This window comes from Xiphias gladius, chromosome 19 (genome assembly GCF_016859285.1).
Source record: "Xiphias gladius isolate SHS-SW01 ecotype Sanya breed wild chromosome 19, ASM1685928v1, whole genome shotgun sequence".
Taxonomy (NCBI): domain Eukaryota; kingdom Metazoa; phylum Chordata; class Actinopteri; order Istiophoriformes; family Xiphiidae; genus Xiphias; species Xiphias gladius.
The window spans coordinates 28,376,823-28,404,702 of NC_053418.1; the positions used below are offsets into that span (position 1 = coordinate 28,376,823).

Below are 27,880 nucleotides of genomic sequence, written 5' to 3' on the forward strand. Positions count from 1 at the left end.
TGCCTTTGTCTTGTCTTTTAAATGCATTTTAAATATGTAAAACTCAGCAAGCTTGTAAGATTTTTTGTCTTTCCTTCTTTTTCACCACTGGTAATAAGTTACTAGTGGGATAAATGATGAGAGATTTTACTTAAAGTTTTGTCAGTTTTTATTGTTATTATTTTTATTACTAATATTATTATTAATATTAGTATTATTATTGTTTATGTTGTTATTATGCAACATTTTAATGTTGTACCTGGCTGAAGCACAGCTAATTTTAACTACTTTATACAGTTGAGTAGTTCATCTATGACAATGAATTGTATATGACAGATTTTCTACAAATTTTACGAATCATATGTTTCATATGTAAAATCTTACTGGAGCTTTCAAATAAATCTAGTGGGGTAAAAAAATGCCTGCAATATTTCCCTCTGAAATAAAGTGTAGTAGGAGTATAAAGTAGCCTAAATGGAAATACAAGTACCTCTTAATTGTACTGAAGTACAGTACTTGAGAAAATGTGCTTAGTTACTTTCCTCCACTGATATGATTGAAATGAATGAATGAAACACTGAGGTCATCTGAAGCTGAAACAGGTCATAAAAGAGCAGTTTCTCCTTAGGACTGTCTCACCCCATGTCCCACTGTAAATAGGTTTATGTCTGGTGTGTGTTTGTGTTTGTGAAATATAATGTAGACTTGAGTTTTGTCATTATTATTTAGTATGAACGCATGTGCTCAGCAACATGTTTCAGTGGTTAGCACTGTCGCCTTACAGCAAGAAGGTCCTGGGTTTTTAACTCACTGGCCGGCTAGAACCTTTCTGGCCGTCTGTTAAACAGTCTAGGATAACTGGCAACTCTAAATTGCTTATCAGAGGGAGATGTCGTCAGTCGGATAGACTGGCAAACTGTCCAGGAGTCACCCCACCTCTTGCCCATTATGAAATAGTATAGGCTGCATCCCCCCATGACCATACACACATCCCTCATTTAATATGTTAACATGTATTAACAGTTTTAAAAGTTTCCATTTTCATTGTTTCATACAGTTCTCTAGTAAAAGTGCTTTGGCTAAGGTAGAGTTAAAAAAGCGACTTTATAACAACCTTGCTTCTCATAATTATCTGTCTGCTTCCCATCATCATCCCCTGTGTCTTCAACCAACGTGCTCCCATTGGCGATAATGAAAGCTGAAGAGCAACAAGCTGTGCATGAGGCTAGGGGCACCCAGTGCAAGGTGAAGATACTGATGAAAAGGATCAGTGATAAGACACTGACTTAAAAAAAAACTGACTGTTAATGCAGTATAAAGTGGACTGACTTATATTATGAACATTTTGCTTTTAGGCTTTACCCACAGTACTGAAAATAACTGTGCTTAATTTAAATTTTAAGTAGCCGAGATCACTTCAGACAACAGGCCACTCTAAATACATGACTTTTACTTGCTTCAGTACATTAATTGCAGCAGTTTCTAATGTTCAATTTGCAGTTTTATTATTCAAGTGATATCTACATGGGTAAATGACTGTGGGGATGATTCATCTACGGCAATAGTAGATAGAACTACCTTCAGTTATTTAATGTTATGAGAAAAAACTGTAGGAATTAGAGTTCTGCTAAACAACTTTTTTTAGCTGGTTCGGGTCTTAAAGGAATAATTTGACATTTTGGAAAATGTATTTATTTGCTTTGTTGCCAAGAGTAAGATGAGACAATCTCATGTCTGTTCAGAAAATATGAAGCCGTTTTTGTACGGATTAAATAAACAAGATATGATGTGTTAATTGGTGAGCTTTAGAGGTGCTTGTAGGTAGGGATTTAGTTATTTCTTGCAATTACCATACAAACATGAGGGTGGTATCAATTTTTACATCTAATTCTTGGCAAGAAAATGTATTTCCCATATTTTCAAACTATTTTTTTAAATAAATGGGTACAGGCTGTGTTCAGGTATCAGCTTTAGCCCTGTGGAGAACTCTTGTATGAAATCAGGTGTCAAAGAAACATTTATTCAGAAAAGAGATACAGTATATTTTGTCCCTAATATGTTCTTTTACAGTTGAGAAATACAGGGCAAATAAATAAAAGACAAGTGTATAATGGAGGTAATAGTACAATATGCTGGACTCATCCAACTGATGTGTCACACCCAATTCCACTTTACTGATTTGCAGTCATTTCTGAATCAGTTCTGTTTGGAACATCTCCCTGCCCAATACTGAGAGACTGGAATGCGTCTTGAAAATTTTGCGAACCAAAACAGTACAACAATGGATCCAGGCAGCTGTTCACTCCTGCTAAAAACCAAGATGCATAATATGCCGTCTCGATTTGAAGAAGAACATGGCAGTTTTGCAGGTAGTACTTTTTAGTACCACTTCCACAGTTCGTACCACGTTCAGAGGCAGGAAACACAGCCCAAATATCACCAGACACTTGCCTTTCATCCTTTTAGATTTTACCTTGACTTTCAGACCTTTAGCTGTGCTGATGTTGAGGTGAGTTAAGGTGTTCGCCAGACAGCTATAGTAAAAAGCAGCCAGAGGGAAAGGAAGTAGGAACCCAAAGATGAACAGGATAAAGTTAATGACAAAGTAGGTGTCTGTCAGGTTCTTCTGATGGATGGAGAGGCATTGACTGTTACTACCTTCTTTACTGGGAGGAAACATGAACGCATAGCTTAGACCCTGGATCAATAGCAGAGACCAAACTCCTGCACACAGCTTCTTAACAAACTCCTTCCGTTTCATACAAGACCTTTTGTTGAAGTGCATGACAGCTGTGTACCGATGGATGCTGATGAGAGTGAGGAATATGGTGCTGCCGTAGAAATGTGAACTAAGGAGGGGGATCTTGACCTGGCACAGGAACCAACTAAAGGGCCAGTTGTTGCCCATGGCAAAGTATACCGCCATCATGTGACTGGGGTCACAATGGCATCGCTGAGAGCCAGGTGGAACTGTAATGTAGTTCCAGAGGTCCAGCAGGGCAACCAGCAGCAGAAGACCCAAAAGCTGAAGATATTGAGGAGGAAGCCCAGGAAGAAGACAAGGCACAGGAAGACAGTCATGGACACATGCTGGGTCTCCCCCAGGCAAGATCCAGAGTCATTGCTGCTGTTCCCAAGCTGTGAGGAAAGCAAAAGAGGTTTCATCTTCCTGAAGATCTTGTTGTTTCCTACACCTGTGGGAAAATAACAGAATCGTGCTTCAGTATCATATGCTGTATTACAAATGCACTTTTTTTCATATTAGATCAATGAAAGTAACAATGCATCATATGCTTGAGGTGGTCCACAAATAATAATACATTAATAAAGATATATGGCAAAAATAAATGAAATAAAATAGAAAAAAATAATAATAACTTAAATATCAAGTTCATTAGACAAAGCTCTGTTCTTTTCGAGCTTTACAGTTTGTGCAGTGCTTCAGTGTGTCCAAGTAGGATTTTAAGGGGTACATAAGGGCGGCAAAGTTGGGTCTCTGTATTGAAAATTTGGAGTGTATACGGGTTGTTTTTTTTAAAAAAGAAAGAAGAATAATGACATATATTCTCATAAAAAACATTTCAGCAGTAAAAATACAAAACAAGAATAATAATACACTGATGAGTGCAAAGATTATGACCACCCCAGCCTAATATGCGGTTGGAACAGCGCATGCCAAAGGAAACAGCTCGACCTGCCTAGGCATGGACTCTACAAGAGCTCTGCAGGTGCCCTGTGGTATATGGCACCAAAATGTTAGTAGAAGACCCTTTAAGTCCTGTAAGGTGCGACGTGCAGCAGCTACTGTCTGGGAGCACCCCACAGACCTTGCTGTTTCGAAGATGCTCCCATCCAGGTGTCTGGCCATATTGGTTTGGTATGTCAAAGTCACTCAGGTCTTTACACCTGTCCACATCTCCCGCATCCGACACAAGAACCAACTGTCACTACAGTCTAATATGTCCCAGGCCTTGCACTGATGGTAACAGATAATCAATGTTATTCGCTGCTCATATATTCACTACACCATCCTCCCCAAATTTCGTGCTTTGTTGCTCAGTAACGATGATCCTGTATCCTGTAAGATTGGAATGAGTGCCCAATAGGTACCTAAGTTCTGAGTTCCTCCCAAGTGCAAGGTTGTTGCTTGGTACAGTAGGTCATACGTAGACTACTACATAATATAAAGCCTTTGCACCATATTTGAAACTAAAATGTTTCTGGGTAATAGCCATGTTTTTCCAGTCTATATACCAATAAACAAATTATTGCAAAAAATTCAGATAGCCTTCTGGATTATCTCCCTTACATTTATTATTCATTTTGTTCTACGAAAAGGATTGGAATTCCCTATGCCCGGTGGCAGCTCAAAGCAAATGACAGTTGACGGTATAGCTTCAAAGGCAATTGAATTTTCTCTAGAGTGATTTAGGAACACCTGTCTTTTGATTTGAATCACCCCATGATCTTTCTCTATTGCAGCCCTCAGAACACACTAAGTCTTTAGGCTCAGTGTTTCTTCTGTCCATCACTTCCAAATGTAGGATGCAGTGAAAATTACAGCCTCTAGAGGCCACCAGAGATTTTGGCCAGTAGTCTTTTAGAGTACCTGCATAATCTTTTTGCATGTTCAACCATTTTGGTGGCTTTACAGCTGCCACCTTAAGTAGGTCAACACAATGATCAAAGGGGAACTCCACTAATTTTTCAGATAAGGTTCAGTTTACTAGTGATGAGGAGTACTACTCAGCCTGTCAAAGCACTCGTATAATGTCTTCTGTGGCTCTGGAAGGGCAAGTCTGAGAAAATAACCCTGATGATGTCATCAAACAAACAAACTAAGAAAAAAAAACTAAGAAAGAGATGTTTTTAATGATTATTTTTGGAGCTTGACCCATACTCGGGAAAACTCTGGATATCTGCTTCTTCGATTTTATTTCATTTAGTATTTATTATTGTACTTTCATAAACTTTTGGAACTTCTAAGAAATATCCTGACTTTTTTGTACTAGCATAAGTCATACACACGTGAGCCTACTCTTACCATAATGCCCATCATAAGTGTCCTTCATTAGACCCACCCTGGCTAGTACCTTGCCTGTGTCTGTCAAACTCCACACCTCAAAGTGGTAAACTGGGACAACCGTCATGACAACATCAAGGGTCAATTTCCCAGATGATTCATACACTCACCAAGCACTTTATTAGGAACACCTTTACACCTTCTTTTTCATGCAATTATCCAATCAGCCAATCATGTGGCAGCAGTGCAGTGTATAAAACCCTGCAATTACAGGTAAGGAGCTTCAGTTAATGTTCGCATCAAACATCAGAATGGGGAAAAAAAAATGTGATCTCAGTGAATTTGACCATGAACTATTGTTGGTGCCAGATGGGCTGGTTTGAGTAATTCTGAAACTGCTGATCACCTGGGATTTACATATGCAACAGTCTCTAGAGTTTACTCAGAATCGTGCCAAAAACAAAAAAACATCAAGTGAGCTGCAGTTCTGAGGACGGAACGCTTTGTTGATGAGGGAGATCAGAGGAGAATGTCCAGACTAGTTGGAGCAGACAGAAAGGCTACGGTACTGAGGAACTGAGAAATTAACCAATAAGAGATGCAGTAGTGGTCTCATATGCCAACCCAAGTGAGGTTTCCTGTCAAATTCAATTCCTTCTCCATACTGTTCTCTTCCCATCATTCTGGTACAAGTTAATCTTGGTTTCATCTTTCCAAAGAATCTTGTTCCAGAAGTGGGCAGGCTTTTTAGATGTTTTTGGCATAGTCTAATCTGGCTTTTACGTTCTTGAGTGTTACCAGTGGTTTGCACCTTGTGGTAAACCCTCTGTATTTACATTCATGCAGGCGTCTCTTGATTGTCGACTTTGACAATGATACGACTACCTCCAGAACAGTGGTCTTGACCTGTTTAGATGTTGTAAAGGGTTTTTCGTAACAAAGGAAAGTATTCTGTGATCATCCACTTCAGTTGTTTACCGCGGTCTTCCAGGCGTATTTGTGTTGCTGAGCTTGCCAGTGCATTTCATCTTTTTAAGAATGAACCACATTGTTGATTTGGCCATTCCTAAAGCTCCTGCGATCTGTCTGATAGGTTTTTGTTGTTTTTTCAGACTAATGATGGCCTTCATTTGATGGATACCTCTTTCTACCGCATACTTGAGTTCCCATAAACTGCTACTAAATTCGAATTCAAAAAACACTTGGAATCAACTCCAGTCCTTTTATTTGCTTAAATTTTCATGAAATAATGAACCAACAGGCCACACCTGGCCATGAAACGGATTGGCAGTCAATTGTCCTATTACTTTTGCGCCTATGAAAATGAGGGACTATGTATAAAAATGGCTGCAATTTCCAAATGGTTAATGTGATTTTTTTGTTAACCCCCTTGAATTAAAGCTGAAAGTTGACACTTCTATCACATCTTGATGGCTTTGTTTCAAATCCATCGTGTTGGTGTAAAGAGGCAAAATTACAAAAATTGTATCACTCTCCAAATACTTATGAGCCTAACTGTATACTGTACATATAGACCGTTACTTTATGATATGACAGGTAAAAAGACGTTTTTAAACCTCATCTATGGGCAATTTTTGGTCATGCAGAGGTAATTTGAAAAGATCTTACCAAAGTTGAAGTTATCCTCAGTGTCTTGAGCCCATAAAAAACAATGTTTGTCTTTCACACTACCAATCTGTGGCTGCCAAGGGAGTAGCACAATGAGGTCTACAGACACCAGACTCTTTTTCTGTTTTAGCTAAGTGCCTCTCATCACGTGAATGAATGTGTATAGATGTGTTGCAGTGTTGCATAAAATGTGGCACTGCATCTTGTCATTGTGCCTGGAACACAATCACACCACTTTGTATTCTAATAATCATTTATTTACACCTTTCTTGCAACACTGACACAATTCAAATGTAACATACTGGTAACCCAGTTACATATGAAAATACTGTATATTTGGACAATAATGCAAGAGCACAAAGTTTAGAAAAGTAATGACCCCCCCCCCCTTGAAGAAAAATAGTTGGCCACTGGATCACATTGTCAAAGCTCTGAGACAAACATCTAAAGAAACTAAATGTCCATGGAGGAATAAAAAAAAAAAAAAAAAAAAAATTAAACAACAAGCAATAATTCAGTCCTTTTGAAGATGCATAAGCCATCTGGTGGCTTTTTTTACAGTTAGTCACTGATGAGGAATTCTGTTTTCTTTCCCATGTCTGCTGTGTCTCAGAGAGGCATGGTTGGTGTGGAGGCGGTGGTGGGGACAGTCACCGGGTGCAGCCCTAGATCCAGGGATGGAGTTTCGTCTGGAGGTGGAGGACTCTTCTTCTGGGCCTCCAGCTTCTCCATTAACTGGGTGTACAGCTCCTTCACTGGCTCGCTGCACTGTGGTTACCAGGCACAACATCACACAGCGTCAGTACATACAATACAGAAAACATTTGAGGTGTATGGTCACATATGTAGAACTGATTTTATTTGTTTACATAGAGGCCCTAGGTCAAAGGTCCTCAGAGGGTGCCTTGCAGTTTGAATAGGAGGAAATGCTTTGAGCATAAAGCCATAGGTTAGTGACATTTTTCAGGAAAAAACAACTGCCTTATTTAAGACTCGGTGGTCATGGCTGATTTTCAGAGTGCTTCATTGGATTCACACACTCTCAAAAGCAGATCTGCAGATGCTTGATTTGACGCTGTACTTCTTTGTAGTAAACCTTTATATGCAATCAAGACGGTGTCAGCGGAGTCTCCTTCATCTTCTTCACATCATCAACACCATCTAATAAACTACACACTCTAACCACATTTGTGGCAAGTGCTTTATCTCATGTACATATTTGCTCTGTTTTAAATTTTCAATGCCAAACTTTTACTGAAATAAAATATGTCTGTGTCAGTCCGAGACCCTGTTTGTTGATGCCGGAAATTGGCTGAACTTTAACTGATGTCTGGGTCTCTTACACTTATGCACGTACCATTTTCTGTAAGCATGTTGTAATTTGATGCTAGTTATTATATAGAGCGTGACCGATACAGGATTTTTAAGGCTGATGCCGATTTCGATATTTGGGGGTTTAAAAAACTTGGCCATTATTGATTTTTTAAAAAGAACACTCAACCTAAAGATTTTTGAAACCCCCTAAACTTTGTCACGGGGGGGGGGGGGGGGAGTCTCTGAATCCAGTTCTAGTTCTAGCAAGCTGTTGTGAAATGTGATTGTCAGACATTAGTTAAGAGAGTTAGTGGCGCTGTCTCAGCCTTACACTTTTGAGCCAAACTACTGGTATAATATGTTCGCTGAAGATCGAATGTGTTTCCAATGCACCGACTGTAACAGTACTGACATGTGAGTCTCGGAAATATTTACCATCACGTCATTTAGGCAGAGTGACCGTAACATTACATGTTATCGGCTCATTAGCTGTCTTCCACTGACAGGCCATGACTTTAGCTAGCTTTGTGGCTAACTAGTTTAGCAACAAGTAACCTGCGAGCATGTGTTTGATAGCAGCTGTCAGAGCTGTACTGACAAGAGAGAAAACGACAGGATTGTTGTTGATTTACTCGCTGGAAGCGTCTTATTGAGTGTTTCACAAAAAAAGCATAAAATCAAGTTTTGTCAGTGGGCTATATCCTACATTGTGAACTCAAACTCTAACCTTTTTTCCACACCAAACACTGTCAACAGTTTCCATAGGGACTATATCTTAAGTAGATAGTAGCTGATGTAGATTGTTCAGAGTAACTACAGCACTGTTTCTAGAAAGAGATGTTGCTGGCGAAATTTCAGAGACCGTATCTCAGATTTGGAATCTATTTACAGTGCATTCAGGAAGTCTTCAGACCCCTTCACTTTTTTTCACTTTTTTGTTATTGCAGCAGCCTTATGCTAAAATAAAAAACAATTAACCCCCCCACCCATAAATCTACAGTCAATACCTCTAAATGACAAAGCAAAAACAGAATATTTAGAAATTTGTGCAAGTTTATTAAAAAGGAAAAACTGAAATATCACATTGACATGAGTATTCAGACCCGGAGACACTTAAAATTCAGCTCAGGTGCCTCCCATTTCTCCTGACCATCTTTGAGATGTTTCTACACCTTGACAGGAGTCCACCTGTGGTAAATTCAATTGATTGGAGGTGATTTGGAAAGGCATGGACAAAATAGCAGAGTAGCTGCATGCTGTAGTGTTTAACAGTTCTAACCATAAACTGGATGCAGATTTATCCACAAACAGTGATATCAAAAGAAGCATTCAAATTCTATGTAAGATCTTTCATCCCTTTTGTTGTTTTGTTGCATGTTTTCTCTTTGATGGAGCTCAAAATGTATGAATGTAGGGCTGGGCAATACAGCGATCCAATATTATGAATTCTTGACTTTCAGCAGAATCTGAAAATTTGTCTACTTGATTGCATCTGATCAAGCTGTATTTTATAACTAACAAAGTTTGTCATTGAAATTTTTTTTGTACACATATGAATTGTAATGCATTACATTTAGTTTAATGTAATGCATTGTAATGGAACACAGTTTTTTTGTTTGAAACAGTGGTTGGATTCATTTCTATATGATTTTGAAAATACTAGCCATATTATATGTATCAATATCGGAAAGTATAGTTTAACAACATCATAATAATGTTTTCAATCATATCTATCAGCCCAATATACTTGTAAATATGTACCACAGTGTGTATAACATGCTAAGTGAACTTTAATTATTGGACTAAATAACAAAAATAGGAAATAACTGTGATAGGTTAAATGAATAATTTATTATGGCTGTTATGCTCCCCTTCACCTGGGATGTTAATGGACAGGTTTAATTGTACGCACTCTATTACTTAACGTGTCACTCAAGTAGGTGCCAAAGGCAAATGTTTCCCCAGTATAAAGATCCAGTCTGACGGTATTTCTTAAAATTACTTTTTCCTTCACTAGATGAGTTCATTGATTTTAATAAGTGATATATCAGGATCGTAAAATCTGTTTCTACTTCTTCAGCTGCCACATAGAGCTGATAAAAGTCAGTAGCAGGAAATACAACTCTATGTATAAAAACTCAGATTTACACCTAAAATGCAAAGTGTCTCTCTGGACTGGACTTAAATCATTGGAAGAACAGTGAGTTCTCCAAAAACAGTAGGTTATTTGGGCTGCATTTTTTAATTAGGTCAGGTGAAAAACAGAAGACATCTGAATTTCAAAGAGGATTTAAATCATTAAGAAGCAAAGTTAATATTGAAATCTCACCATGTCCGACAGGGACATAGGGAGACTTCTTCTTGCTTCTACCAATCACTATAATTCCTGTACATTTTAAAGCACAAGCAGAATGTAGAAAAGAAGCCAACCTGTTTTGGGGGTTCAAGACTTTTCATCAACGTTTCCAGGTATGATGGCAGCACTTTGTGCTGTAGATGCAGCAACATTCGAAGGGTGTGTCTGTGGACGTTCTCTTTACTGTTAAAATATTCAGACAGAAACAACAACTGTAAAAAGACATGGCGGAGATGTTTGAGTTCTTCATAACAAGAATAATGCCGAAGGGTACCTGGGAGTGTTGATGCTATTTAGCAGCATCATGTTTACCATTCAGCTCCAGCCTGCTTAATCTTCTGTGTTTCATTTATTGGCAATTGTGTCTGTTTCAGTCCACTACACGTTTTGCTGATAATGCTAAAATTATGTGGAACTTTATAAAGTAGGCTACACTGACTATGGGCATGCAAGTAATCACAGAATCTGTTAGAATCGACCCACCTGGAAAAAGAAGTGAGGAGGAAGCCATCAAAGACAACTGAACAAAACTCTTCTGAACCAAACTCATCGGAGAGCAGGGTGAGGTGTCCAGTCAGCAGGTGCAGGAAGATGTCGCCAAAGGCCATATCATTGTAAGTCTCCACTGTGGGGAACAGCAGAGATCGAAATCATATTTTGACATGGCTTGTACTTCTTTCTTTAAATGTATGTCTTCTGCTGGATTTTTTCTAAATTAGTGAACCTGTTCAAGCACAGGAGGCCCTGGCAGAAATAAAACTTGCTCTGGCAGCAGTCTTAATTTCATCCATGAAAACCATAACAAAAAATATTTGGTGACAACCTTTTTTGTCATGAGGAAAACAAGACTAAAACTAGATGAAAAGTAACCTTTGATAACGAGAAATATTCAAATATACAAAACTAAACAATAATGTGAAAGACAGATGTTCAAATGAACTACTCTTTTAGTGCAGTTCATATTCAGTGACCTGCATGCATCTGCAGAATCACACACTGTAACCTGTTGCTCTTGATCAGTAAAAGTATCCTCTGCTGGCCAAAATATTTCTTGTTCAGAAGTTTACTTAGCTACTTGACCTGTGGCACTACCGTTAATAAGAAGCATCTTGCGTCTTGTGTACAAAAACATGTAGGACAGCACACTGACATTATACAAAGGCAGCTTAAACAAAACAAAAAATTATGAATTGCTGCGGATGTTTCAGTCGATGAGCTTTCATTTTGCCATCGGAAGGAATGAGTACGTTCCAGGATTAATGTTGGCAGTCATTTGTCATCTTTCTATAGTTGTTTGCTAAAGAAATATCATTATATTATCCATGGTTTTAGTCTCTTCTCAAACTAAACCCAGATAATGAACAGTATTTTAGTGATCAAGTGAGAGAATGATTCACTGGCCTGCAGTGGAGATAACAGGTAGCTGTGATAATGTTAGGTGAGCAGGGGCGACAGAGAGAAAGTGGTTCTGCTCTAACAGAGTTTAGAATGCTAACTGATTTACTGAGGAGAGTCACTCTGTTGTATTACTGCAGAGCAGAGTGAAATGGGCAGTGTCAGACAACAAGTATACAGAGCCTTTTCCTTTAACCTCGTGATAGACAAAAATGACAACTTTAACCATTGTAACTGTACACAACAAAGATTGTGAACACTGTAGCCTCAAAATGCGTAAAATACATAAAAATGATAATGTCACTGACCAAAACTACACTAAAACCAAATGACTAAAATTTCACTAAAACTAATAAACATTTTCCTCAAAAGACTACGACCTGAAATAAATCAAAATCACGTGCCAAATTTAACTCTCTCTGGCAGTACATTTGTCATTTACTTCCTTCTCAAGGATTCAGACTGCTGACCCATACAGTCTTAGTGCCTCCCTCTGCCTAGTACACACTAAATGAAATGCCTTTAAAAAAAATAAATTGCATGTTTTCATGACAAAACAAACATCACTTTAACAGGGAACCAGGATGAAACATGAAATCAAATAAATAATAAAAGGACATTAGGACTTCTCATATCTTACACAAAACTCAGAGGAAGAGTGACACTCACCCAGGGCAGGCAGTAACCTCTGTAAGGCATTCTTGTTCCTCAGTTTGGCAATGTGGAGGACATAGTAGAGACCCATTTCACAGGCCACTCTGTTATCCTGCAGGTACCTGAGGGGAAGAACAGCAACATTTTCAATCACAATACTGATCAACTAAGGTATTTTTCATTATTCACATCAGACATACCAGACAAGGGGCATTACTTTGCCTTGAAATTCCAGTTCGTGGGAGTTTTCACTCCAGAGATTTTATAAAAGCCTCTCATCTCACTACTCTGTGCTGTCTAACAGTCATGGTATAACTACTATGTCATACTATGATCCAGATAAGTAGTCTCATCAGACCTGTTGTATGGTCCAACCCGGCTATCAGCATGTTCATATTAAGGATGTGAAGTCAGTTACACACAGCCAATCACTTGTAGTATCAACACATAGACAGCAATATACTTAATATGAGATAAGGAGGTTGATCTCCAATGGAAACTGAAAGTATGCTGGGGATAAAAAAATAACCTAAGGATAAACAAGTACATGTCATGGCTTCAACCAACCACTACTTCTACTACAGATTAACCCATTAGTCCCAAGAAAATGAACCCAAATCACTCCCAGCCAAATAGCAACATTCCACTTACGGTTGAAGTAAGGCTTCCCAATGAACTGAACCAAACTGCATCTCACTGTCAATAAACATATCAATAGCCCTGCTCCTTATGAACAAAGTGATCTATAGAGCTTGGTTATAACCCCTCCTAACATGTTGCTGTGGTGATCGAAACAACATATGTGCATCATGTTTGGCTGTGTTCCTCTTTCCCAGGCTGTACAGACCTTACTATTGCTAATGTACATAGTCTCTATTGTACTACATTTTTTGGCCATGATGCTTTTATAAATAAATTGACCACAATCAAGTCATAAATATGAGCGACATGGCTTGAGTTTAGGAAAAATTAAGATTTGTTGTTGCCCTTTGTAAATTTTCACCTGTGTTATTTATTGGTTAAGATGAAGTTGTAAGCCAGTAGTTGCTACCAGTTGCACATAAAAGATCTCAGATTTCACTGAACATTACATAAATGCATAAACGTATTTTATAACTTGGATTTTTCTAGGCAAACCTCAATTCTACATTAATATAATCCATCATATACATATATGTTGTTTCTTCATCATCAGAAAGTTCTATTTATTGCAGAGAAAGCGTGAAATACATATATACATACATACAAACACATACATTTTAGGCAAATAAGAGAAACAGATAAATTATTTTTTTTTGGTCTGAAGCTGAAAGGGGTAATCTGCTGACTAGTTATTGGATTAGTAAATTCATTTTTTTTATATATAAAATGTGAGAATAGTAAACAAATGCCCATCACAAGTTACCAGAGCCCTAGGTAACATCGGTTAATTGCTTGTTATGACTGACCAAAAGCTCAAAACTCAATCAAGATATTCAATGTACATGATATAAAAGAGAAAAAAAAGCAACAAATCCTCATATTTCAGATGGTGGAACCAGACGATGATTAGGTTTTTTTTGATAAATTACTTGAAATATTTTTCTATCACCGAAATAGTTATCAATTAAAGGTAGAGTAAGTGATTCTAATCTGATACACTTTTTGTCTAATTCACTCAATATATCCTCATTGTCTGCTTGCTGCCACTTGATCCCAACAGGATTTATCCCATTAGTCCTGATTTCCAATCCACCTATGGTGGAGAAACCTCTGAGAGATGAAAGGCATGAGGACGATTGTGGCGGTTGCTCTGTTTCTCCTTGACAGGCGTGTTAAACATTAGTTTTCCTATGTTTCACATAGTCAGTAAGTCGGTATTGTTTTGTCCTGTTTGCTAATGTTTGTGATAGCTAATCCCAACTGGTTAGTTAGCAAGCAGGTACTGGTGTCACATGTGTGTGTCAGGAAATGTTAAATTTCTTGCCTATGGACATTTAGCTTACTTATGGTGTTGGAGTGAGGTTAGCTATAGTAGCATGAGAGTTGTCAGTATTGCTGTCTGGAGCTGTTGTACTGGCTCTGGGAAACCCTCTGGTCCTCTCTGCATGTTTAGCTTTGCAGCAGCAACTCCAGCGACAGTTTGCCGTTTCGTTGTTTGCTCTTTACCTGGTATTTGTCTGTAAACATGTGAAGGGTTTCATGGCCATGAATACCTAAAAACATAAATTTGCTAGCACAATGGGATTATTTGGATTGATGCATAATTTTAAAAGTGATGTATCAGGTAATGTTACCTTCCTTGTGTTCTTAGTTATAAACCTAGGGTCCAATCTTCTGTCACTGTAGTTTTGTAAAAACAACCTAAACAGCTAACTTTCACTTGCTTTTGCTTCATTGTGTTTTGGATGCTGTGTTTGTGGATGCATGTCGTTTGTTTTATATTAAAGGTTCGTTTTGTTTTAGAGTATCCACTTCCATCTCATATAGGACGCTCTGGAATTACGTCCATGCACGTCCATGAATTTGGGATTGGCACTTTTGAAGGAGCGCAGAAGGGAAGGGTGTATTTGTTTGGCTGTTGAGATCAAATATCAATAGTCTTTCTCCAGAATCGCTTACTCTTCCTTTAATGTGCAACTCACACCAAGATTTACCTACTAACTGTAGGCCCTAGATTATGCAGTAACACACAACTATCATTAAAAAGATACAAAGAAATAAGAGAAAACAGCAGTAAAACCGCCAAACAAATCAAATACTAAAACTATAAATAATTAAGAAATTATTACATAGCCTCTCAACTATACTTTCAACTTATTTAATAGCCTAGACTTTAAAAGTGAGCATGGAAAAGTTCGGATTGTGTTTTTCTCTCAAAATACAAACTATTTTAATGAATACATACTGTTAAGGAGCTTTAAAGAACATTATATTAGATACAAGCATCACTGTTTCTGTTTACCGACTCTAGAGAGAAGTAAGTGCGCAATATAAAAGTCACAACATTTGTATTTTTGCACTATTGTGTATATTTTACTGAATCTGATAAAAGTTTTTTCCTGTTGACAATGTAGTGAGTGACAAGAGAATAACATGTAAAAGTTAGGCCTGTGGTTAACTTACTAACCTACTGTACTCTTCTCACCTCCTGACTCTGGCCCTAACAAAGGAAACTCTCAGACGCTGGTACTGACAAAAGCAACCTTCAATGAAGTCAGATAATATGATATCACCCCGTCTTCTCTTGCAATGTTTTACCTGTTAAAGGCATCTGGCAGGGTGGTGGGGTATGACAGCGAGCTCTTCTCCTCACTGGGAAGCTTCTGTTCTACAGTGTAGGTGTGATCATCAACAACCACTGACATCATGGCAGGCAGGAAGCGGGTCACTACCTCCAAATCCTGAGGGTGGGTGCAAAGGAGGACAAATGCATCAACAACATATGATCATTTTTATTAAAGTGGGGTTTAATGAAATGATCTTCATCTGGCTTCTAACCAGAAAAGGGTGAAACATTTGCATACAGACTGTTTTTTTTTACCAGTGACTATAAAATTTGATGAGGTTTTATGAACTGATGCACAGATGCAACTAAGGTAACATGCTGTACGTACCAAACGAGGCTCTTTAAAGACCTGGCTGTCAATCATGTCCCATGCTCCTTGACCCAGTGACAGCATCCTCAGTAGCAGCATCAGGTCTGAACTGTCCTGTTCACAAACACAGATGCAATGACTTGAGATTCTGTTGATACATTGGAGTGCGTGAAGGAACTCTAACACATTTATAGAATGTCAAAAAGCTTGCTCTGCATTTTAAAAAGTAGGTGTCATTTGAAAAACAAATAATCCAGTAACACAATGCAGTCTATTGGGCACACTGGAACGGCCTTGATGTTATGCAACTGTCTTTTAGACTGAGCCTACACCATGTAAATGATTGAGATGAAAATATGAAAACAGAAAGTAAACCATTACATTGAACAACGTCTATTCAGTCACATAGATTGTGAGGACTTGCTGGCCTACTGAAAAGCAGAATTGAAATATTGTAACTGTGTTAAGACTAGATTGGTGGGGAAGTTGATTTATGCAAAATAGTCAATCAGTAGTCTGCTGTGATGCAGAAACACTGGTTTAAAGTTTGTAAGCCCACATTCAACTCAATATTTGTTTACTATTTGAAAATGATAATTTATAGTTAATCCTCTGTTAGATTTTGTTATGTTTGTTATTATTAAGCTTACTACAAAACCATAGCTGTTTATTGTGTAATCTTGATTTAAGGTGTTTTTTTGGAACAAAACAGCCTGACATGAACTTTTAAGTGACCACTATTAAGTTGATTAATAAATTAATTGATCAAAAAAATATTTTTTAACTGATTTTTTTAATAATTGGTTGAACATTTGCTGGTTCCAGATTCTTGAATGAGAGGACTTCTGTTTTATATCATCATTAATTGAATATCTTTGGATTTTGGACTTTGGAAAAAAAGAAGCAATCTTAAAATGTCACCTCATCTTTGGGAAATCCTAATGGGCATTTTTCACTCTTTTAAAAAAAAAAATATTTTTCATTTTTACATTTTATAGAATCAATAATTAATAAATGCAAAGCACTAATCCTCTTATAACTTCAGTAAGTATAGCCTTTAAAGTGGTCCATCAGTCCAAAGGCCACAGTTTTAGAACACAATAAATCATGTGACATAGCTGAACCATTACAGGCAATAGTCGGTTGAGGGTTAATGAAGACTATTTTGCGTGGTCACACAGCCTAGTCTTCATTATCCACTACAGTGTTGCCTTTAAAGTGACACTATTCTATTATTTAATCCCTGGTTATATTTAATATTTAAATGTGGCCTGTGGAGTTTTCTTGTAAATAAACACTGGCATGATTTTGTATCATCTTGTCTGCGTCCTCATACACACTATTCTCACCCTGGGTAAAGATTCCTGACTTAACAGCTCTTGCAGGTTCCTCATGATACTCAGGACCAGGGTGTTGCAGGCAAACGGGTCACACAGGATCATGGACAGGTCCCTGGAACACACAGAGATGAATTCATCCATTCAACAGAAATTAACAGCTCTTTTCCTAAATTTGAGCCACCCCCTCATGTTACCCGAGGACTTGCTCTTGTCCTTTCTTCACTCCATCCAGGAAACCTTGTAGCTCTCTGGCTCGTTTACCATCCACAAACTTCTCACGGATGCAGGCATCTAAACACCAAGTGAACTGTCACAGCAAACAACAGAAACACAGAAGAGAAAAACATGTAACACAAAGCTAAAACACGGGAATACAGGGTTTGGGACTCTTAAGTAGTACGATGTTAACTGATCAACCATCACTGTTTGTGTCCTTACTTTATGGCAGGGGTCTACTGAACAGATCTCACTGATGTCCAAGTCATGAAGAGACATCAGCAGCTCTGCTCTCAGTGTGCAGTAGTGGACGTTTCGTGTTCGCAGGAAGAGTGTTCGTAAAAACTGCAGCACCATGTCGTACAACTTGACATTCTTTCCAATCATCTGGGTCAGCTTTAGGACCACCTACAGTGTACAGAGCACTGAAGAGTTAACAACAACAGTAATGCACACTGGTTGGTGTTTCTTAGAAATTTGTTGACTGTGACTTACCTCGCCTTGGCGTCGTGTTTTGGGAGAAGGGCTGAAGAAATTGTGCAGGATGGAGAGGTCGCTGCTGAACAGAGCTGCTTCCTTTTCCACAATGTACTGCTTTAGGAGGGGTGAGACTTCATCTCCAAACAGAGCCTGGTTGTCCTGCCAGATCTGCCTTTTCACCTCCACAGCACACACTTTGTATAGTTCCTTGTCAGCCATGACCATCTTCAGTTTCTTCTCTGGCACCTGCATGAGGGACCATATGGTTCAGATCAAGGTGAGTTCTTCAACATCTTTTGCCCTTACCTTATCTTTTGGAAAGACAATTTTGAGATTCCAATTCATCAATATGCTCTAGATTTTCACTCAACAACTACTCAATGAATTGCCATGAAATTCAGTACAGACATGGTCATGATGGGATTTCCTGACTTTTCATGTGGTATTTCGATGATGGTCGTGGGGAGCACTGTCTAACGTGTCGTTCCAAAATCTCCAATAGTCGTTCAGTTAGGCTCACATCTAGTGACTGTGAAGGTCATAGCATATGATTTTTATACTCATCAACCATTAATGGAGCCCTGATACACTGTGGCTGGGGGCATTGTCCTTCTGGAAGAGAACGCTGCCATCAGTATAAGAATGTTTCATCATGGGATAAAGGCACTTCAAATTTTTTTCCCCTTAACAACTTGATCTAAAATCAGCTGGGCCTACTACATTTCACAGAGGCTGACGGAACGTTAAAAGTTCAATTGTATCGTACTTGAGTGGTTTAATGTTTGAATTTCCATGAGCCTCACTCATACTTCAAAATTAAGGATGCTTTCACATCTAGCTTGTTAAGTTTTGTTCTGCCTCCAAAGGAGGGCCTTGGTCCACTACCAAATGCACTGTCGTCATGTTTGTTTGTGGTGTGAATGCAAAGCAGACCAACCACATTTTTTTGTGACAGTAGATATGTAATTTTAGCATGAATTCAAAAGATTAACTACTATAAAATCAGTCTTCTGATATTGAATTATTGCGAAAGCAATCTCTCAATCTTTATGAACCAGGCATAGCCTATATCTGTACAAGGACTTTTTGTAAACATGGTAACACCTATGCATGTCAGCCCCATTGAACCAGGTGTGTTGAACTTGAGCTCTAATGCTGGTGTTTTAGCAGCTCTAAAAAATTACTCTTTTTTGGTCCTGTTTCTATTCCTGTTTTTTGTCATGATTTATGATGTACAAGATCCAGATGCAATCTGGACTATTAGTTTTGATAATCAATTATTTCTTGTGAGCTCTTCGTGTCCCAAAAGGTAAGATGTGCAGCATGACCTGATGTCAGTTTTTAGAATTTGTTTCAGTCATGTGGGTCATGTGGTATTAATGATGCTGGATGCCTGCATCCTACAAACTGTCCAAATGACTTCATGAGATGAGACAGCTGTCACAGGTCAAAATTTGGGTTGTCATTTTTAGCAGAGACTCAATTCTTCAGTGTAGGTCATACACTTCACCACAGAACCTCAGAATTACAAAAGTGAAGGAAAAGTTAAATTTCAGATTCACCTCTTGCTTGCCCAGATGTGCACACTTTCTATTTCTCTCCCTGTCTCACTTCCCTTTTTCTTTTTTGCATGAAAATCAACTTGTCAGTCATCTGTGGTGAACAAACTATGTAATGGGGGCAATGTTTCTCAATAACCTCAAACCTAGTATGACATTTCTTTACTGTACTTGCTGAATACTTATCAGATGACACAGGGTTTTACATTATGAGACTTTGGTGCAGTGCCTAAGCATTTTTGCACAGCACCTAAACCGAATGAACAGAAAAAACTATGCTGAGAGTCCTCTACTGGAGAGAAAGGATACCCTATTGGCTCTAATATAAGACAATATTTTTTTCTGCAACTTATGTTTAAAAAATTGGGGGTTGTCTAATAGTGCGTTCATGTGGTGTCGGAATAATCAGAAATTTTTTTTCCAGACTGGCAAAATTCACGTGAACGTCCCCTAAGGTTGGCACATAAACTTGGGAAAGTTGGCAAAAATTTTGTACTTGACTTGCTGAGTTTTTGACGTCATATATACAGAAACATGAAAATCTTTTTGTTTTGCTAACATTTAATTTTCAATATTGTATTACATTGTAACCGTTAGTTGCTGTCCACATAGAGTGACCTAGATTAGTTAAATAAGTTATTTATTAGCAGTTACCCCTGTAAAGTAATATTTTAGAGGTCTCAGGGAATGTACTGGTGCAGAAACAACTCTGGGATGCTCTGAGCAATAAAATACAACACATTTTCTTTGTGGCGTTCATGTTATTTCCACATTCCGACTTAAAAGACATGAACACACTGAAGTCAGAGGAACGACTTCCCAACTCCGGAAATGGGAGCACGTGAATGCAACATTATCTTTCAGGACTGGACAATAACATGTTCATTCATTACATTAGATATTCCTTTCGAATGGAGTACCAGTGTGTTTAGTGTTGCATTTTGGGTTGTTTGTAGCTTTAATGTTGCTAGGCTAGTGAGTGTTTTCAACTCCATCTATAGTTTTACTTTCAGAGTTAATCAGCCTTAAAAGTTTTTGGTTAGTCCAGTTTAACCTGCGGGAGTTTCTCAAGGCTGGTGTAACATTTTTCTGCCACAGAGGAACTAGATTCATGACGACTGAAAACATGTTCTTAGCTGCTCTCGACGTCTTTACTGCAGAAATGAAAGAGGCACAAAATGTGTTATGTTCATTTTCTCAGTTCGCAATACTGAGTTCACGTTTTAAAAAAACTCTTCACACTGTCAGCACAACAGTAATCAATGTGGACTAAACTGTAAATCACTTTTCATTCCTTTTACACTAAATGCATTCAAGACCACATCATTTAAAATCATGAATTGTTTTCTCAGTCAAACTCAACCACCACCCAAACTCTGTATTTACAGTCCATTTTGCACATTTACATACTAGGTCAAAAACTATTAAATGCCAGAATTTTGTCATTTCTTTTTGGTTGTGGGTTGATTGGATTGATGATTGATTATTTTGGTTGATTATTTTGTTTCTGTTATTAATTTAACAGATAATTTAGTGTAATTGTGTGGGGAAAGTTTTCTGGGCACACTTTGGGCCCCTTAATACCAATCAATCATCTCAGAATGAAGAACACATCCAACCTTGAGGTGGATGGGCTACAACAGCAGAAGAACACATTGGGTAGGGTCAGAATTTGGCGTCAGCAGCATAATTCCATGGACCCAACCTGCCTTTCGCCAACAGTCCAGGCGGCTTCTGCTGGCGTAACGGTGTGGGACATGTTTTCTTGGCACACTTTGGGCCCCTTAATACCAATCAATTGTGGTTTGAAGGCCACAGCCTATCTGAGTATGGTTGCTTACCATATGCATCCCTTCATGGCCACAATTTACCATCTTCTAATGGCTACTTCCAGCACAATAATGCTCCATGTCAAAAAGCAAACTAACTAGTTTAATGAATACGACAATGAGTTTAATGTACTTCAGTGGCCTCCCTAGTCACCAGATCTGAATCCAGTAGAACACCTTTGGGGTGTGGTAGAATGGAAGATTGGCAGCATTAATGTGCAGCTGACAAATCTGCCAAAATGTGATCCAATCATGTCAACATGGAGCAGAATCTCAAAGGAGTGTTCCCAACATCTTGTGGAATCCAGGTCAGGAAGAACTGACGCTGTTTTGAAAGCAAAGTGATGCCCTTCCTTTTAGTATGGTGCTCCTAATAAAGTGCTTGATAAATGTATGATATATTGCCCATTTTTAAATACTTGTAAATATAGTGAAGATAATGCTAAGGTTGGGCAGTATCAACCTTTTGATACTATTAAACCTTCCCCAAATTTTCCCGTGGTATAAGGTTTCACCAGCTGACAAAAAAAATCACATTGTAGGTTTTTAAGGGGGCCGCCACTTGCTGCTATACTATTTCCCACCATAAGGTGACTGCAGTGCACTTCAACTGTGATTTTCCATCTTATGTTACATTAACGTTTTTGTGTTGTTCATTTTATGTTCTATTTTTATGTGTAGCACTTAGTGCATGTAACTTCTTTGTTGTAAAGTATTTTGAGCTGTAAATAAAGGTTATTATTATCATTATTAATTTCACACAACAAAAATGTGATACATGTTCCAGTTTTATTCTCTGAACTTAGATGTGTATGGTGTCACGTTAACTGACATAATCAGTAGTCAGTGTATAGCTTTCTGCCCCCTTGTCTAACTTTATTTCATAAGTCTGGAATGGCTGTTTTAGAAAAATATTTACATCCAGGCAGCTCAAACTGGGCGTCTAGAGCTTTGATCACGGCCTTAAACAACTTTTTTCTCCACTGTGTGGAAAGATCAGATCAGTATCAGTACAGGTTTTCCACTGCACACTGTCTCTTGTACTTAGTTGTTTTCTCAAATGTTGCATTTTTTTGGGGTACCAACTCGCTTGCGCTTGCCATCTGTTTTTTCCAATTCTTCCTTCTGAGGGAAAGCTGTCATGCTGAGAGTATGCTGTTTCTAAAAAGGTCATCTTTTTTGACAGGTTATTTATTTGACAAATCACATTGTTTACAAAACTTTTCATAGCATCTTTAACCACACAGACATGGGTGCTGGAAAAACACCCTTAAGGCCTTTATTATATATATGCGCAGACTGCGCAGCAGAATTTCTTTCATTATGTTAATGAAAAAGCCACCATTGCTATTTGCAAATTAACCAGGATACCATATTACCGTATGCTGTCACTGTAAGCAGCATGGTTGAGGTCACTGTCAGTCTGTCTGTGGGCTGGAAGCAACCTCTCAGTTGTTCCATAGTCTGTATTGATGCATCTGCCATGTCTTCTGTAAGCCACTTGTCAGTCTGCCACTGTGATGTCTTTGTAAAAATCTAACTTAGGGAAAGAAGACATAGCTCTGAAAATCTTGCTGGACTAATACTGCTCTTCGTTTTGGTATCCTATATACCTTAGTGTTAATGGCTTGCATCCTTGTGGGTTTTTTTCCCAACCACAAACCATACACAAAGTACAGGTTGGTACTAAGAGTTTTGAAAAAGAGAACTCAGCATAGAGAAACCAATGTGTAAGCAATGTCTACCCAACTGTAAATAAGCAACTGTAAATAAAGGTGATTTTATGGCCATCACTGAATAATCAGGTAAAACTGTCACAGTATAAAGAATGACCCCCTCAGTGGATAAAGATTTGTTCAATCAAATGGACTGATAGTGGTAAGATAAAACCCTTTGTGAATATGGTAACTGCTCACAGAAGCAGAGGAATGTGTGGCCCTCGTTTAACCCTGGTGGTGGTGGTGGGGGGACTCTGCGACTGCACACATTAACATGCTATAATAAACAAGACTCTGACTCCAGCACTACTGATTAAATTTCAATATTGTTTTTTTTGTTAAATATGTCGCTTTTCAGTCTTCAACAGGAAATAAAGAGCCCTAAAAACACTTGCCTTGGGTAGATGTTTCAGGACCTGCATTACCACTGGTTGAATGGATGGCATTTTGACAAGTGGAAAACTCTTCTCCAGCAGCTCTTCAAGTTTCCCGTATCTGTAAGTAGATTAAAAAAAAAAAAAAAAAAAAAAGCACAATAACATCCAAGCTGGGTCCTTCAGAAAATATTACTCAAAGTCAAAAACAACTGATAACACACCTGTCCTCATCCTTGCCCTCAGCAATGATGGCGACTCGCTCCATCAGCTTTTCTCGAAGCTCGTCAAAGACAGACTGGTGGAACTCCAGCCGAGGTGTTCCATGGAGGTCGAGGAAGGGAAGAGCAGACTGGAGAGTCGGCAGCAGGATGCCATTTTCCATCTGCAGTTTTGTAATGCATCAAAAACTCATCAGAGATTAGTTCTAGTGGTGGCTGGTCTTTTCAGAGTCAGCTAAAGAAATGCCCCCCTCAGATATCCCTTCCCTGATATCTGATAAAACATGACTAAAGACCAGTGAAATCTTTTATGACATTTGGCATATACATAGTCCACCAAGCATCACTTTATTCAAGAACTGCTTCTTTGGCTTATTTGACTGAACTCTTTCCTAGAAATAACAAGTTAACCTATTTCAAAACATAAAAATTAAGAGTCGAATAAACTTAAAGTGCTTGTAGGTTAATAGCTCACATGCAGAGATGGATATCTGCCTAAACACAAAAACATTTTAATATTAGATGTTTAATTGTAATTGTTAAAACAATCTCACCACAGGAGAAAGGATGGAGCCAATCAGGGTAAGCACCAGCTGAACCATTAATATACCATAAGATGTGTTTATACTGAATATTTGGGCTTTATACAGAAAATTAGACAATCAAGACCATCTTAAAAACAATACACCCTTGTGAAAAAGTAACTACAGTTAAAACACTTGTATTCCAATAAACATAATATTTCAGATATTAATTGTTGGACAACACAAAAAGTAAAAATAAGGAAAAAATAAAGAAATGTGTTAATAAAGCCTATAGAGAGGCCTAATATATATAATAACAGTGTTCTTCTCTATTCTTCTCTTTTGACTATCTGGTGAACTGTCATGTCATATTTTATTAGTTTTTGTTTGTAGCTTTTATTAATTTTTTCAAGTCACCTTAGAGATCAAAACAACAATAATGCTACCTAGAGACAAAAAACAATTTGGATAATACCGACAACACTTACTTCTCTAGGAAATAGTACATTATTACACATTTATTATTTACTATTTGAAGCTTGTCCAGAGAAAACAGTACACTGTGCATAGGGGAATAGAGGGGTGGTACTTTGTCTTAAGGTTTTATCTTTGCATGGCTAGTTTGTGTTTTATTAGTTGATCTATTAATAAGGATATTACTCATCAGCAGAGAAAAAAAAACAACGCAAAAACTGATGACAGAAGACAAAACCCGAACAAAGAGCAGCTGTGTATAAGAAAAGCTTATATAGCCTCTTAACAGTACAATCCAAAACTGAAAAAGTTTTAACTGTATACAAGACTCCAAGACCAATAGTTAAAGCTATGTCTGGGGTTGCATCTCTCTCCATGGGCTTATATACCCTTGCCATTTCTTAAATCAATATGCCTCATGGTTTACTGACAAAAAAGCCCAAAGTGAAATGAATGAAATTAAACTACCTGTAATATTCTGTCATTAACTTATCAGAAGATTTAACATGCTTAAGTTTGGTTCTGATTCACAGCTTCCAGTTTGACACTTAAGGAGCAACTTAAGGAAACTTCAACTATAATACGGAGCGGCAGATTCTCAATTTTTTTGCACCACGTATTGTTTGTGATGAGGTGTTAAAGACATCCTAAATAAAGCCCAAACACTGTCTGTAACCTACTTTCAAATTTGTGAAACCTCTACCTTATTTATGAAAGCAAAAAATGACCATTTTACTGCGTATTCTCCATCCAAACAGAAATAAATAAGGGGCCAGGTGTCATTTATAAGCTTAATTTTAAATAAATGTTTGAGTTTTTGAATTAATTTTTTAAATCACATTCAAGCCATTATTTCCCTGTCAATGATCTTTTGATGCTTTTTTTATATTTAACGTATTTTGCGAAGTAGCCTTCTTTGTAAAGTCTGTTTCATGTGGTCCACATTTGACAGGTCTATGTATAGTTTAGGTATAGGTTTTTGATCTAGACCTGGTCCAGTGTGGTCTAGTCTGAAATTAATGTTTCACGAATCTGAAACTGTGTTTTCAGCAGTTACTTGGGTCCACTTGTTAATGAAGTCCAGGTTTGATTAGTCTAAGTTTAGTGGTTTTGATTTAGACTTAGTCTGATTTGGTCTGGATGGGAAAAAAACATCAAATTTGCCCTTTCTGTGTTTTTACAAATTGAATATAGCTTTCACATATCTGAAACTAAGTTTGAAACAGTCTTTGGCTTCTCTGAGTTAATGGTGTCAAACTTGACAAATCTAAATTTAGTGCTTTTTTATCTAGACCTGGGCATAGTTTCCCAAAAGCATCTTAAGAGCAAGATGACTGTAAAATCCATTTTATGAACATTCTTAAGCTTAAGAGGTGTTTCCCAAAAGCATCACAACAGAAATGATCCTAGATTACCAAATGCCTCCTAATCACTCGGAGGAGGCAAACAGCATCTGAAGAAGCTGCAGAACCCACAAAAGAAACCAGAAACTAAGCTTTATTTCATGTATTGTTTTTGTTCATTTTTTAAATGTATACTTTTATAATGAAAACGGATATGTGTTGGAGTCATCAGAAGGAATTCTTGCCTGCGACCTCATGACAAAAGTCAACCGCTGAAATCTGCACAGTAACATCTGGATAATCAAGAGTCGTTCGGCGAACACGTTCCCAGTAAGCATGGAAATAGAAATATTCTACTTAGCGGTTGTGTGGCAACCAGTGGCACTGTGGGAAGAATGGATTCCACTAAATATCAGCAATCCTCTGCGGTTATGGTCGGTTATGGAAACATGTACACCTATATCCGAGAGAGCGTCTTGACTTGCTGTGTAGTCATAAAGGGGTTTTTCATAAATCAGATAGAGCTTTCTCAGATTGGAAAGTGGGTTTCAGACAGCGTTAAGGTCTTAATCGTGATGTCTTAGACGTTTTCGTAACAATACACGGTGCAACTAGAATGCACTCCGTTGAGCTCACACCTCCGCCGAGGCCAATGTCGATAACATACACCAGACTTCACAGAAAATAAAATCAAATTCATAGTAAAAGCTCCGAATCTGCTCCAAAAACGAATGGGTTCTTCCCAGGCCCATGCTCCCTCCCTCCACCATGATCGGTGCGAATCGGTTCAGTACTTTTTGCATAATCCTGCTGACAAATAAACAGACGAGGGCAAAAACATAACCTACCTGGCGGAAGTGAAAAAGGGAGAATCGGTCGCCCAGTTTTTTTTAAGTTAAGTTTCCCTGAAGTTTCCCCTTACCGAATCAGAAGCCAGTTTCATTCTTAAGATTTAAGAAAAGGAATAATTCAAGCGGCAATTAAGTATTTTCGTTTTTTCGTGCGGCTGGTTGGGGTTGGGTATTTTTAAAGTTAATACTTTATTTACCAAGCAAATCAATACCATCCACAGGTCGCATAACTCTCAGATGTAATACCGCTTGAATTTTTTCCTCTTCATGCCCTCGTCCGCATGAGGCACTATGAATACAGCATCACTCACGGTCTCGCACATCTGCATAGGTTTAGCATCAAATTTGCCGGAAACTTAATAGGTGGCTGGCTAACGTTGCCGGTTTGGTATTAACGCTGCATTACTACTTTGAATGATACCGAGTTTGGAATATATTACCAATCTCAGTAACAAAATGTGTTTTACAGACTGTGGAAAACTTGTTGCACATTAGGGCTACATCCACATTTAAATTAGTATTTCATTCCAACAGTGCTTAAATGAGCCAACATTAGATAACAAACAACAGAGGCAGTTAGCTTACTAAAACGGCACATAGTATACATGTAGGTAACTTCAAAATGTATACACACCATGGTTTAGAAAACAGGCCTTTATAATTAACGGCTATAACATTGTGCAGTTTCGCAAACCTATTCTAACGAACCGTTACCTGAAACTGATCGATGGCTTTCAGAGGCTCCGTGCAGTTGGTGAGAGTTTCTTTGAGATCCTCGCCGTTGGATATTCCGAGCTCAGGAAGCCCCGCGAACATTTTCGTTTCGGTTTAATCATCAATGTAAGGAATTATGTATGAATTAAGAATTCTACTCGTGAATTTGCAGACGTACAGATAACCGTTTCCTACATAACACTCCAACACATTATGGTTTTCGCTGTCAAGGCAAACTTCCTGTATTGCAACTTTGTAAACAGTCCGTCAGAAACACCAACTACGAAAAAGTCCCGTAACGGAGTACAT

At 38.1% G+C, this 27,880-nt stretch overlaps 2 protein-coding genes across 3 annotated transcripts; both read right to left on the minus strand.

The window, feature by feature from the left end:
- Positions 1-2,150: 2,150 nt before the first annotated feature.
- LOC120805026 (P2Y purinoceptor 2) lies at positions 2,151-5,129 on the minus strand. Its single transcript, XM_040154843.1, is given in 4 exon segments — positions 2,151-2,362; positions 2,365-2,910; positions 2,913-3,173; positions 5,024-5,129. Coding segments are annotated over 4 exon segments (1,125 nt in total).
- Positions 5,130-6,852: 1,723 nt separating this feature from the next.
- Positions 6,853-27,840, minus strand: nelfb (negative elongation factor complex member B). 2 transcript variants are annotated; one of them, XM_040155297.1, is made up of 13 exons: positions 27,572-27,840; positions 23,669-23,829; positions 23,466-23,565; positions 17,980-18,210; positions 17,707-17,892; positions 17,463-17,575; positions 17,278-17,380; positions 15,947-16,042; positions 15,591-15,733; positions 12,366-12,472; positions 10,785-10,926; positions 10,376-10,484; positions 6,853-7,399 (listed from the first exon to the last, which is right to left on the minus strand). In XM_040155297.1, exons 1-13 carry the CDS (start codon positions 27,671-27,673, stop codon positions 7,241-7,243), a joined length of 1,752 nt encoding a protein of 583 aa, XP_040011231.1. In that variant the 5' UTR covers positions 27,674-27,840; the 3' UTR covers positions 6,853-7,240. The 2 variants fall into 2 exon arrangements, with proteins under 2 accessions (XP_040011231.1, XP_040011232.1); XM_040155298.1 differs by lacking the exon at positions 6,853-7,399 and adding an exon at positions 9,002-9,133.
- Between the last annotated feature and the right edge of the window lie 40 nt (positions 27,841-27,880).

Excerpts from the sequence above, each read along its gene's own strand:
- nelfb (XM_040155297.1), bottom strand. The coding sequence starts at position 27,673 with ATGTTCGCGGGGCTTCCTGAGCTCGGAATATCCAACGGCGAGGATCTC. Across the intron at positions 16,043-17,277 it reads GTCAGGAATCTTTACCCAGG|GACAGTTCAGACCTGATGCT; the intron begins GTGAGAATAGTG and ends GTTTGTGAACAG. Across the intron at positions 15,734-15,946 it reads TCTTTAAAGAGCCTCGTTTG|GATTTGGAGGTAGTGACCCG; the intron begins GTACGTACAGCA and ends ACCCACCCTCAG.